The following is a 14,046-nucleotide window of genomic DNA, read 5'->3' on the forward strand; positions in this document are numbered from 1 at the left end:
CATAGGATGCACATAGGTGAAAGGAATGGAATGGCACACGCACTTCATTACAAACAGTCCAGGAAAGTCACCCTTGAGGAGGCAAGCCAGTGAGTTCCTAGCCCCCCATCATAACGTTAGCGCCGTCGGCTGAAAACCCGATCATGTTCTTCCTGTAGTCAATCATTGCTGATGAGACGAAATCACACACTAACCTGTGCAGACCAACAGCGGTACAGTCCTGGGCAGGAAGCAAGGCTAAGAAGGCGTCAATCACGGCCCCGTCTTCCTTCGCAACTCTTGCCACGAGAGAAAGGTGCTTCACTCCGGCCCTGTCCGTAGACTCGTCTGCGATGAGTGAAAACGGTGATGTTCTGAGTAAAGCGATGAGATTTTCGCTGCCGTCCTTTCCGAGCACTCCCTTGATTATTGCAGTGTACTTTGTTCTGCCACAAGACATTTTTTTCGCGATGTCGGAATCTGGGCACACTGCTTTTATTAGCGGTACGAGGTGGTCCATCATGGCATGCGGAAGGTTGTACTCAACTGCGAAAGCAGCCAACCTTATTTCCCCTTCCTTGACGTTCTTTTTCATTCCTGAGTTTGCGCTAAAACAGGGCATGGCAAAAAGCGTTTGCGTCTTTACCATGCTTGAGGCGCTCGCTTGGTGCTTCTTGCTTGCTGCGTGCCTGTCCAATTCAATTTTTCCACCTTTATAATCAGCACTACACGACTTGCAGTAAAAAAAATAGCGGTCCTTTCTTGCTCTTCGTCAGCCAGCCACTGTACATACTTGCTATCCTTTTCCCATATTTCAAGGTACTTTTGCGCGTATACCTTGCTTTTTTTGCTGGTGGTTGCGGGCATTGCAGGTCACAGTCGGACGACGACGACATGCTGGCGGTGACACGCACTGTGAGACTGGCTGGCACGCTGTCACAAAATTCGGCGCATAGTCGAAACAACGGCGCTACGCGAAAGCAATCGTGGGAGCGCGCTCTAAAATAACCCATGCGGAAAGTAAAATTTCCCTAGATTAGAACAAAAATCCCTTTTCCCCTAAACAACGTTCAAGTTCCCTAGATCTAGGGGGAAATTCCTAGGGTTGGCAGCACTGGATGATGCTCTAAAGAAAAAATGAACATTTCCACTTTTTGTTTCAGCAGCGCCATCTGGCGTCCACCTAGGTAAGTTTCATGCACTGCCGCTGCTTATTTTCGAACCACTGCGGAAGGTACAGTTTCCCTTCTCTAAACTATGGGCCGGTTCCCTTGGTTCTCCGCTCCATTTCCCAGGCACAGAAAAATAGAGGAGGCACTGCCCATACTTACTTACATCATTATACCTATGAAAAATTATACGGCACTTACAGTTCTTATTCTATAGGTAACAATGGAGTAGAAACAAAAATAGCATTGCTACCGCCATGTTTTAGGGCCAATTATAGAGAGTTTTTCTATACATATGGCTATTTTCTACGCACCGCAACACTCTTGCTGATCATCATGACGTTAGGAGCTTTAGGACTCCAACGCGCCGTGTTTAGAACTGCATAGAGTTTCGGTAATTGTCAGTCGTGATGTCCAAGCGGCCTATATACTGGGTGCGCTGCTGTGTACCCGGCTGCAACAAAGGAGCACTGCAGAGGGAGCAAGGACGGCCTCTATCCGTGTTCCGAGCCCCTCGAGATGATGCGGCCAGGGAGGTGTGGGAGCAGCGGCTCGAGCTGGCACCAGGGTCGCTGAGGCCTGACAGCCAGCTGTGCGAGCTGCACTTTGATCCCGGCCAGATCTGTCGCGACTACGTGCATCTCATTGGCGGAAAAGAGGTGAGAGGAGAGAGATTATCGCCCGCATCACATGGCGCACTTCCAATCGCGATCGAAATCCTGTATCGCGATAGAGAATTTCAATCCCGATCGCGCTCCGTCGCTATTGGCTTCCTTGCGCAAATTTCCTTAGGGAGCTAGAAAGTGACCGTGCGACACGCGCCTACGAATTTGTCATAACGCAATTGTATCGTCACATTTCACTACGGCTGCAAAATACCACCGTTTCTTTTTTTTTTTTTCTTTTTTGTATAGACGTTGAATGTGTACAAAGATAGGTAAACGCTTGAAATCACTATTCATTTTCTATAGTAGCGCTCATGGAAGCACAGTGGACGAGAGAGAGCACAACACAAGCAAATATTATCCTTGCGCTGTCATCAGGAATCACCTTCAAAAAGAATAAAAAATGTGGAGTGCACATATTGCAAGAACTTTGCGGTCATGAAATATTAGTTCCCAGTCAAACGGGCGCATTTAGAAATTTTAAACGATCATACACCATTGCGGCTGCTACATTTCGAGGGGGGTGAAATGCAAGAACGATCGTGTGCTTAGATTTAGGTGCACGTTAAAGAATCCCAAAGTAATAAGAATTAATCTGGAATTACCCATCACGACATGCCTCATAATCAGGCTGTGGTTTTGGCATGTAATGACCCCTCAAAAATGTTTTTTTTTTTTTTTGCATACATCATTTCCTCCTTGTTCAGGAACTTAATGCAAAAACTGTCTGCGAGATCAACTGCAGCATGGTTTTTTAAAAAGGTCAGAAGATGTACATATGTCATGTTGCCACCAAATGTACACTTTCTTAGCTTTCACCATGGTGGTGCCAGCACTAATTAGTTTCTTCTTAAAATTCATCATGTGATGTGTGCATGTGGTGCGGTGGTTGGGGATACACATGTTGCTGAATTGCCCCCTTTATGCCCAGCATAGGCAGCAGCTACACTACCAACTTCTGCCTCTGGGCAACCACCTATTGCACAACACTTGGATTGTGACCAGTTACTGGTCTTGAAAAGACTGCTTTCATTGCAGTGCAAGGATTCTTTATTAGCACAGATGTTTTTATGTAGGGAGTCATGTTCATTGTTCTCATTTTGTTTCCCTCCCTTTCTCTCTTACAAATATGTTCACTTCTGCTTAAATGTCCCATTTATAATTTTTAATCAAATTTCTTTCCAATCAGTGAAATGAAGTAGTCAGAAACATGCTTCTTCCAACCTCTCCACTTACACCCCAATTTATCCTGCCTTATCCATGTACAACACTAACACATTGGCCTTCTCATATAACATGCTGAACCAAGCTAGAGCATAGCCTGTCTAGCCACAAGTAAATGGAAGCAGGTAATGTTGCATTCGTTATAGTTCCTTGTGAAAACATTTGTGAAGTCACAGGACTTATGTGTAGTTGACATTGATGTAATCTTGCATTCTGTATGGAGTCTGGACATATATTATTTACCTAGGTGAGGATCCCACGTGGCAGGGCAGCATTGCTACCCGACGCTGTACCACTGGCGCCTCGTAAACACCCTCACTGTGAAGAGTTCCCTGATCCCAAGAGAGTCCGGCTAGGTGATGACCCAAACCCCATGGATGAGGATGTGGACAAGCTTTTAGCCCTTCGCCTGCCCTCGAAATACTGGTCCTGCCTGCGCTGCCATAACCTCGAAGGAGCTGTGTTTGTCACGTCATCTTTTAATCCTGCCACAGCCGACTTGGTCACCGAGAAGATGGTGGTTGTGCAGTGGGCTGCTGGCGAGAAGCAAGAAGCAGTGGTGTGCGAGACATTGGTACGGGGACGTCGCTTGGGGGACGTGGTTGTGGGCGACCTGTGTGCTGTCCAACACGCACTTTGTGAGGTGGATGCATTGCATCTCTGTGCAGGCGTGGGTAGCGTCGAGTATGTGCTGGAGCAGCTGGGTGGTCGTCTGACGGCCCACTTAGAGCGCAGCCTAGCAGTGCACGGAGGCACCTACTTCAGCAGTGCCTGTGTGGCCACTGTGGAAGCTGTGGGTATGTGTACATGCTGACAGGCCATTTGCCATACGAACACCTTTATAATGAAGTGCTTGGGAATTCTGAAATGCTTAATATACAGGGCCCTTCGTTGTAAAGATGGTGCACTGTACTGCTTCTAGTAGAGCCAATTAAGGAAGCCCAGCAGAAGAAAACATCTTTTTTAACAGGATTTCAAGTTGAACTTAGTGAGAAAAAGCCACTAATCATCTTGTGCACACTTTGTCCGGCGTAATGTGTGACCACAGCCGAGCTTATGGCATCGAGGTTCATGGCATGCTAGTTCTGCTTTTATCTATGTGTTCAGCCTTCTGGCTTCTTCCCTTTTTTTTCTTTCTTTTCATCAAGGTTGAGATGGGAGGGCAAGACTTTCATAGCTACCATAGAGTCCGGAACCTCCTGCACAGTGTCTGTTGTGCCAACCAGCACTATGCACAGGCAGCGCCACTAGATGTGTTCCATTATAAAGCAACTGAATTTCTTCATTGTACAGGCGAATTCAAGAAATTTACACTTCTTGCATATTCAGAATCGTAAAAAGCCTACAGCTGTAGAATAGATTAAGGATTTTTAATTCTTTAGTGAGTTCTGTCAAGTTTGCAGACCACAGACTCCATGCAAGAACTCACTACAGGAACATCAAAGATCTCTAACCACATGATCGATTGGGATGCTGCAAGCATAATCGCGACAGAGAAGCACCTATATTGAAGACTACTCCTAGAATCTTTACATATTCAAAGGACTAGAAATGCGATTAACCGGACACTGGGTAATCTCCCTGTGATATACACGCGCACTTTGTGCCACCTAACACATGAATAATCGCCCCCTCTTGCGCTCGTCTTCATAGTGAAAACAAGGGAACCATAGCGGTCTTGAAACGTAATTATGTTTTATTTCCTTTTAAACTTTAGGCAAGTGCCAGCTTATTTGGCAAAGGAACATCAAATATGATAACAATTATTTCATTTCGAGCAGACTTGAAAAGCACCTATCCAGCCACTTGAAAATAATGCCTGGTGCAAAACATAGTGAAAAACAAAAGTGAACCCGCTACACACAACGACATGCTGACACCAAGCAAGAATAGCCAATCGTCTACCTTCACACTGTTCTTAGTAAAACATTTTGCACATGTTACTCAAACTTGCATCACTATTGTAATCGAAAGTGCTTCAAGATGTATGCAACACATTTTAAATATCAGAACTTTCATCATTGTTTTTACCTGAATTGGTTAAAGGGTTGTAAATATGGCGAGACTGATTAAATAATTAATTGCTTAGCTGAAATTGACACAAATTTGTATATAGGCAGCCTAAAAGCAAAGAATTTTTTTTGAACGAACGGAAATTACTGAGCTCTACCCAGTGTGTTCATTCAGTAGCTGGTGCCTGTGTGCAACTGCAGCTCTATGCAGGATTATTTGGAAGAGTCTTCACATGGTATTAATCTCTATTTCTCAAGTTCCTGGCAGATGTTATTCCTTGTATTTGGGCAGAAACAAATATCAAATTTCAAAGAGGTAATTCTTGAATCAAATAGCAAGGACTATTCGATTCGTATTAGAATATTTGTAGACCGTTATTAAAAAATTTTTTTAATTTTAAATTTTCTGTGAATTATGTGGAAAATTCTATTATCTTCTGTCTAAATGCATTTAGCATGAAAAATCTTTTGCTTGTATTCTCGCTTTAAAAATTTGTGCCTCTGATGTTTACAGCTGCATCCTGTGGTCCTTGTAAGCTGGCCAGGAAGGCTGTTTTGACGAAGAAGTCAGCGCTGCTCAGGAAGAATTTTCTTGTGTCATATGTGGACAGCTCCGTAGACACCAAGTAAAACAAATGAGAGACTGCTGAGGCCATGCCTGCAGCAGCAAAGTCATGAACAAGACCTGCCTCATGGTTGCCCTTGCCTGTCATCCTCTGTCCCCAACTTGAGTGAACTATGAAGTCATCAACAAGAGTGTTCAATTTCAATCTGCATTTTCTGTGCTTTGTAAAAAGATAAAATTGAGTGTTTTGAGATTGAGCGTGTCGTTTCTTATATGTCGACAAAATACAGAATTGTTTTGCTGTAGTGGTCTGCTGTGAGGACCACAGATGTCATTACAGCACATCGCAAAAAGCACTTGCCAAGTTAGTTTCATTACTGAATAGAGTATTTAGGAATACTAAGGATGTGTTTAGACAGTACTGAAAGAAAACTAGTAGTAAACTGTTTTAACTATGTCCCTGCCTATTCAGTTGCATGTGGAAAACAGAAGTGCTCTTCTTATAATTGGTAGCCACTGGACCAAGCTGAAGTTTTGTCACGTTTAACAGAACAGATTAAATTCTAATGACTTCTAGAGGCAAATCTTTTCTTTAGGTTCTCAACTGCTCTATAAGAATATCTGGAATTGGAAAATTTCTAGAAAATAAAAGAATAAGCTAGCAACTCTAATTCTGCAGTAAAAAATAGCTAATAATGTTGTGGAACTTGCATGTATTTGCAAGTCTAAATCAGGTGAAATTTATATATTATGCACTGCCTGAATTAAACCAATATTTTGTGAGTAGTGTTACAGAAAGGCTTTGGTGAAGATGTGATTGCACATGAACTATAAACTAATACCTCATACTTTTCCAGTTTAGACCTAACAGATAGGGATTACAGTTCTGCAACATCCACTTTTAGAGCCATCCAGCCTATTGCAAACAACATGATCAAACCCCAATTGTCAAGCAAATGTGAATTCCCCGTGCTTGATCACAAGAGAAAAATGATAAGCACATCAATGGCATGTGGAAATTTATCTACCACCCGTATCTCAACCTACCTGTCCAGCTTTCTTCCTCTCCACCACCAGTGGGAGCTTAACTGTTCCACACCAGGTAACTGCTTAACTAAAGAGGAATACTGAATCAATTCATATTGTTAAAGCACTTCTGAAGGACTACACTTTCATTAATGTTGTGGTACTAATAGGCCGATTATTGAAGAAGAAATGATGTCAGAGTTACATTTTTGAATTTAGAAATCTCAGGGGCCAGTACATCAGTGCGATGTCACAGATTGCAAGGTAATTTCATGCATTTCTTCCATTATCGTTCAGTAAAATCTCTTTTGAGATTTCCTAAGTTCCAATCTTGGGCTCTTTTAAAACACAATTTAGTACATTTTTACTGACAAATGTTCCAACTAGGTCTGAGCAGATGGTGTAAAAATCCACGATGTCATAGCGAGCTGTGGCAGGAACTTCAACGCAGTGTCACCATCCACCTTTCGTTCTTCTGCCTTTCTGGCGTCTTCTCACAGTAAGAGTTGCCATTTTGGAATTGTGAGACAATGATTTACTAACACAGCTCACATAATGTTTCTCCTTAGTGGTTCTTTAAAATTAAGTGATAGGTTTTAATGCCCCAAAGGTGGCACTGAGGCTATGAGATTCTGTAGTTAAAGGGCCCCTCACCAGGTCCAAGTGTAAGCTTTGGTTATGCACTGGAAGTTGTAAAACACTATTTAGGGATTTTTTTTACTAAAATCATTTTTGAAATGGTTTATTATTGGAGAATATAGAAGTAACTGAATACCTCATTGCCAAACTGCCAGGTGGTGAACACAACTGCGAACAGAGACGCTCTCTCTCTTGCAATTGACTAGCCTCCACATGCGGCATTTCTTCCCTGCCTTCTTCTATACCAGAGCCGAGGGACTATGTCCTATGCCGAGCCTCACCTCCCCTTTTTTTTACTGTCTTCCTTTCATTTTTTGCTCTGTAGTGTAAGTCTAGTTGAGGCGTGTGCGTACCGCACCGGATTAATAGTCGAAGCCACGTCATAGTGAGTGCAACGATATTGCTAGTAGTGTGTTTTAAGTAGAGGTATTTGTGCATGTGACCTTGACTCTCTGGCTGACGCAGCGTGTCCCAGTAAGGGAATGCGTGCCGTTTACTTAAAAATTTCAGCAGCTTTTAGAGCACGCAATGCTGTAATACTTTTCAGATTGTCAGTGCGTTATGTATACACTGTGCTTGTCCGTTTAATATGGCCAACTCTGGCGAGAGGCCCTTTAAGGGCTCCTAGATTTTTTAGCATGCCCCAAACACTCGATACATGTGTGTTCTTGCATCTCACTTCCCATTTCAGTAATTCATTCACCCCCATTGAAATGTAGCTGCTGCAGCCATGAATTAAATTCATGAGCTCATAAGAATGCCATGACTGAGCCACTACTGTGGTTATGACTATGAATGACAGCACGCCTGCCTTAGGGTTGCCAAGTGTTTGCTCATTTTGGTTTTGCCCTTGCACCAGACCAGTGGTGTAGCCAGAAATTTCGTTTGGGGAGGGGGGCTCACGTTGCAGCTCGGCCTCCTCATATAAAATTTGTTGAGGGATCAACTACATGAATAATAAGTGCATTGCCATTGCCAAATATGCTGCTAACAAATTTGAACACTACGGACTGGGAAGACAAGTAATATGTGTATTTTTTCATGAAAGAATATACTCGCATCAGTGCATGCCGCTGATATGATAAATGTAAAGGCCATGAAATGAACAAGTTGAGGGCAAATTTTTAAATTAAACTTTGTCATTCAAGAATCTTGTTTACACTTCTGCACAAATGCAACGGCCAGGGAAAAATCTCAATGGCGCTGTTCTTTGTTCCAATGTATTGCGCAGGAGCGGCTGTCACCGGTCGTGTATTGTGAGTCATTATCATCACCAGCAGCCTGGCTATGCCCACTGCAGGGCAAAGGCCTCTCCCATACATCTCCAACTACCTCGGTCGTGTGCTAATTATGGCCATGTTGTCCCTGCAAACTTCTTAATCTCATTCACCCAACTTTCTGCTGCCCCCTGCTATGCTTCCCTTCTCTTGGAATCCAGTCCATAACCCTTAATGACCATCGGTTATCTTCCCTCATTACATGCCCTGCCCATGCCCCCATTTCTTTTTCTTGATTTCAACTAAGATGTCATTAACTCGCGTTTGTTCCCTCACACAATCTGCTCTCTTATCCCCTTAACGTTACACCCATCATTCATCTTTCCATAGCTCGTTGCGTCGTGCTCAATTTAAGTAGAACTCTTCGTAAGCCTCCATGTTTCTGCCCCGTAGGTGAGTACTGGTAAGACACAGCTGTTATACACTTTTCTCTTGAGGGATAATGGCAACCTGCTGTTCATGATCTGAGAATGCCTGCCAAACGCACCCCAGCCCATTCTTAATCTTCTGATTATTTGTCTCATGAACCGGATCCGTGGTCACCATCTTCTCTAAGTAGATGTATTCCCTTATCACTTCCAGTGCCTCGCTACCTATCGTAAACTGCTGTTCTCTTCTGAGACTGTTAAACATTACTTTAGTTTTCTGCAGATTAACTTTTAGACCCACCCTTCTGCTTTGCCTCTCCAGCAGAAAAGTGGGTCTTGTGAGTAATTGCACTGAAATTATAATCGGAACAGAGAGCACATATATAGAAAGCAGGAGTTCTGCAAAATGTTCGAGGGCGAGTCAAATGAAAGTGAGCCGATGCAAATATATGACAAACGGTGTACTTTATTTAAAAGAAGTCTCCATGACCATGTAGACATTTGTCCCACTGACTAACGAGTCATGTGATTCACGTCTCAGAGAACTCCTTGGGTTGTTGCTTCAAAAAGTCTGTAACTGACCCTTCCACGTCTTCGTCTGAAATGAACCTGGTTCCCTTGAGCAGTTCTTCTTTTTTTTTTCAATTGCACCAAAATGTGGAAGTCTGGGGCTGTATGGCGGATGTTGCAGTATTTTCCACTTCAACTTTGCTAGTTTTCTATTAACCACATCGGTGACATAGAGACAGGCATTGTCGTGGAGCAATATGACCCCATTCGCCAAATTTCTACATTGTTTGTTCTTGATTGCAACATGCAGCCAATCCAGCATTTCACAATATCGGAAACAATTGATAGATTCTCCAGGCTTAGCAAATTCTATCAGTAATGGCCGATGTTCAACGAAATACCAGTCAGAAATTGATGTTCAACGCACATTGCAGCCATATGGGAACTAATTTCTTTTTTGGGAAACACCTTCAGCTGTCAAAAACCTCACGACATCACGCTGTTCACTGTTTGGAGCATCCATTATGTCACACAACCATGCTTAACGCAGTGCATGGGAGCATTAAAGAACATTTATTCTCACACCTGCATGTCACTTTTGTAAATGAGAGATCTCTGTGTGCTACGCGCATGCCTCACAGATAATGAACAGAACCATTATTGCGTGGGAAGGATAGGCTGACTTTCATTTGACTCGCCCTCATACATGAGAAATGTGAAGATACAATGGAAAATACAAATACGAAGATACAGCTTGATAAAGGGCAAAAAAGTGTCACTAGAAACAAAGCTCACTGTACTTATACACAAAACTTAGCAACAAGATATTTCAATATGCATATAAGTATCCAACAAATCTATGTATGCAAGAAAAAGTCACTGTGTATAATGCGCCAAACAAGGCAAATAAACATGTTGCCCAATCACACATTCACAGATCACAGAATCCTAAGGCCCCCGCTCCCTCTACTATCCCCGACGTATCGCGCGCGATGGAAGGCGGCACGCATCCTCTCGGCTTTTCTCCCTTGCGCACACAAGACCATCGGCCACCATCAACCACAAGGCCACCATCGTCGGCTCACCCATGCCCCCCCCCCCCCACTACGCTTTCACTCGCACATACAGCATGCGGTGTTATTTGCCTTTGGACTTCATACGGAACATGAAGGTGACAGTGAGGCAAGATCGGCCTTCTCTCCCTCTGATGCAGCACGGCTTGCCTACTTGCGACCTGACACCTACTCTATGATCAAGGCACTCATGCAGGACTTTACAAAGGCATACAGAGCCCACGACGACAACACCCACAGATGCCTACATATGATCGACCCAGAGGGTAAATTCTGTTTGCCCCCGAACGTTACACAGAGCAAAACGTCACTGCTACACAGGACTCAGCTGAGCGTTGCTTTCACCTGTCGCTACGTGCACCTCATCGGCCAGTCGAACAGCCCTGATTGTGAACACTGCCAGATGCCTGAAACATTGGAACACATACTGTGCGATTGCCCAGCATATATGCTGTAGCAAAGGACGTTGGAAAGTTTCCTAGCCAGCATTGGCAGTCATGCGATTGCCCAGCATATATGCTGGAGCAAAGGATGTTGGAAAGTTTCCTAGCCAGCGTTGGCAGGCATGCGATTGCCCAGCATATATGCTGGAGCGAAGGACGTTGGAAAGTTTCTTAGCCAGCGTTGGCAGGCAACCTCTGTCGGAGGAAGCTATCCTCGGCTCATGGCCCAACACTGCAACTTCAATACGTGCAACTAAAGTGTTGAAGTTCCTGCAGGACACCAAGCTCGACGAGCGGCTCTAGCAAGGCAACTGTCTCGTATACATAAGCACTCACCACTTCTCTTATCATCATCATCCATCCCAGTACTTTCACTCCCCTTCCCTCTTCCACAGTGCAGAGTAGCAGACTAGCGCACTAGCTCAGGTCTTTTCTGTCAATAAATTATATATATATATATATATATATATATATATATATATATATATATATATATATATATATATATATACATATATATATATATATGAGGGTGATGGCAGGAACTTCGTCTAAGTGTCCAATAATTGCTATCGCAATAATATGTTAAGAGTATCCGGCAACTGAAGCGTCCCGCGGCTCATCGCTTTGCGCAAAAGAAGTAACAAAATCAAACTTTCACCAAGCGACAATTCGCTGCACGCAACAATGTCTCTTTTTTTTTTTCCTTTTGTGGGGCGGTGGCACCGGAATGAAAAAACCTGAAGGAAAGCATGTTGGTCGCAATTGAATGCCTACATTGGGCGCCTAATGTGATTACTGAAGGAATACCAAAGAAAGCGTGAGACGCTTGGTCCACAGAGGACCATACCCATACTGCTCGATATCCTACACTGGCGAGACGAAACTTTCCGGAGAGGTTGCGCTCCATCGACCATGTTGCAATCTGTCGAGTCCCCACAGTGATGGCAGCAAGCGACCATTGTTTCTTTTTCTTGTCTGCTAGCTGGAAAACGTCGAAAACTCGGCCAGACAAAAACAAACATGCACCAATGTGGCCATGCTGTAATCGGGGCAACACGAGAAGAATGTATGTGCTCTGGCTGGCTCTGGCAGCCCGCTGGTATTGAGAACCAGAAAATTAGGAAGCTCAATGTGTCCTCTCAAATAAAAGTCAAACTACAAAAAAAAATTAAGAAGAATGTAGTTACTTTTGCTGGCTTTAATGTCTTGACATGAATGGCTTGTCGCACATGAAAAATATGTGGATATTCTTTTCTGTGACATGACGGCACAAATGAACCAACACCACACTTCATCTAATCAGACCTCGCTGCTTACTTTGTCAACTTGTCTGATAGCGTGTTGATTTGGCTTGTCTCGTTGTATGGTCCTATGCACAACTTTAGAAAAACTCAATGCACCTTTGGCGTGAAATGTTTACAACAACATTAAACCCTCCAAAGTTCCAGAAACTCAAATATAAAGCACGACTTTGGAGATGTCAATGCACCTTTTACATCAAAAGTTTATGAGAACTTTATGCCCATTAAATTTCAGAATTTATAACACACGCACTCCGTAGATTCCGCGGCCTCCGCGAGATGTTGCGACGAGCCCGCTCGCCATCAAAACGCCCTTGAAACTTTGTGCTTTGATGGGGCTCCTTGCATTATGTGACTCCAGGCGCATGGGCGTTGCCACGAAATCCAGCCCGAGTTTGCAATATTCGAGCTGAAATGTCCTTTTTTTCGAGCGCGAAAAAGACATTCTAGACAAAATCCAGAATGATTTCTAGCGCTTTGGGTTGTTTTGGTCAGCGGTGCACGACAGCATGAAAAAATTTGAGGGGGGAGGGGGGGGCTGAAGCCCCATAAGCCCCCTCCTCCCCGGCTACGCCCCTGCACCAGACATAACTGCTCACCGACAAAAGTGAAAGATGATGGTGGGAATGACACAAACAATCCCCTAGCCAAGCCTGTGACCAATTGACCCTCCTAACAAGGCCATGTAATTAATCTTCGTATACCAGAATAGCAGACACCAGAAGTATGTATGCAGCAGCACCATCACTGAATGACAGGGTTGTACTACAAATAGAGGCTTGGGAATGTATGGCCCTCACTATATTGCGAAAAGAAGTGTAATCCTCATAATGATCTGGCACCGCTTTGCCAGGCTCTTCTACTTAACCCTTCCTGCTTACCTAGCGGCTCTTTCCTATAGTGTTTTTCTTTCCGATTGCTACCCCTTTCTCACTTAAGCCTATGAACAATCCTTCAATAGTTTATTTGTTTATTCAAAACTTGCCACAGTGGCTTGGGGGACAACGGCGATCTGTTGCTCAGCAGCAAGAGGTTGTGGCTTCAATTTCCAGTCACAGAGGCCACATTCCAAGGGGGGCACAAAATGCAAAAGCGCTCATCTAACCACTCTTTGGGCCCACAATAAAGAACCCTGATCATTCTAAAATAATCTGGAGCCCCCCACTATGGAATTTCTTACAGCCTGCCATGCAAGTTGCTTTCAGATATTAAATGCCACAGTTTAATTTCTGAATTTCACACATATTCGAATAAAATAATTGGAGTTGACTCTGACTTAGAGCTTGTCATCAGCTGCACAGGAAATATTCTGCAGCACTGTTGTGACTGACATGCCTTACATTTTAGCAACACTTCCTCTGAAAAAAAAAATGAAAAAAATGAAAAAAAAATTATATAGGCTTCCTTTCATTGAGCAGAGAATTCCACTGGGTCAACAGGAGCACACTTAGAGTGCTCCTTTTCACTAGTTCTAGTTGACTGAACAAAAAGCCTTCTGGCAATAACACAGCTTCCTGTCATGCCAACTTTATCCCTCCCCAGATAAAAGAAATATCGCCCCTGACAAACAATGCAATTTCACCTCCTCAGATTAATTACTAGGTGAGACAGATACTAGCACAGACAGGTATTACTTGCATTCCAAGTTGTAATGTTCAGCAAATTAACTAAGCTTAATTATTAAATCTTAAAATTAACTTAGGGTATGTGTTGATGTTGCAGAGTTAAAGCTGGACAGTCATTAATCTGTTTATTTAGCAGAAATCAAGATTATACTCCATTTCATATATTG

At 43.5% G+C, this 14,046-nt stretch overlaps 1 protein-coding gene across 2 annotated transcripts; it reads left to right on the plus strand.

The window, feature by feature from the left end:
• The first annotated feature begins 1,235 nt into the window (after positions 1-1,235).
• LOC142582217 (uncharacterized) lies at positions 1,236-5,872 on the plus strand. Of its 2 annotated transcripts, XR_012828393.1 has the most exons (4): positions 1,236-1,807; positions 3,285-3,611; positions 3,706-3,834; positions 5,564-5,872. XR_012828393.1 is itself a non-coding variant. In XM_075691653.1 (3 exons), the coding sequence occupies exons 1-3, from the start codon at positions 1,559-1,561 to the stop codon at positions 5,677-5,679; spliced, it is 915 nt and encodes a 304-aa protein (XP_075547768.1). In that variant the 5' UTR covers positions 1,238-1,558; the 3' UTR covers positions 5,680-5,872. The 2 variants fall into 2 exon arrangements, 1 of the variants encoding a protein (XP_075547768.1); XM_075691653.1 differs by having other exon boundaries at positions 1,238-1,807; positions 3,285-3,834.
• The last annotated feature ends 8,174 nt before the right edge of the window (positions 5,873-14,046 follow it).

Source organism: Dermacentor variabilis, chromosome 5 (assembly GCF_050947875.1).
Source record: "Dermacentor variabilis isolate Ectoservices chromosome 5, ASM5094787v1, whole genome shotgun sequence".
Taxonomy (NCBI): Eukaryota; Metazoa; Arthropoda; class Arachnida; order Ixodida; family Ixodidae; genus Dermacentor; species Dermacentor variabilis.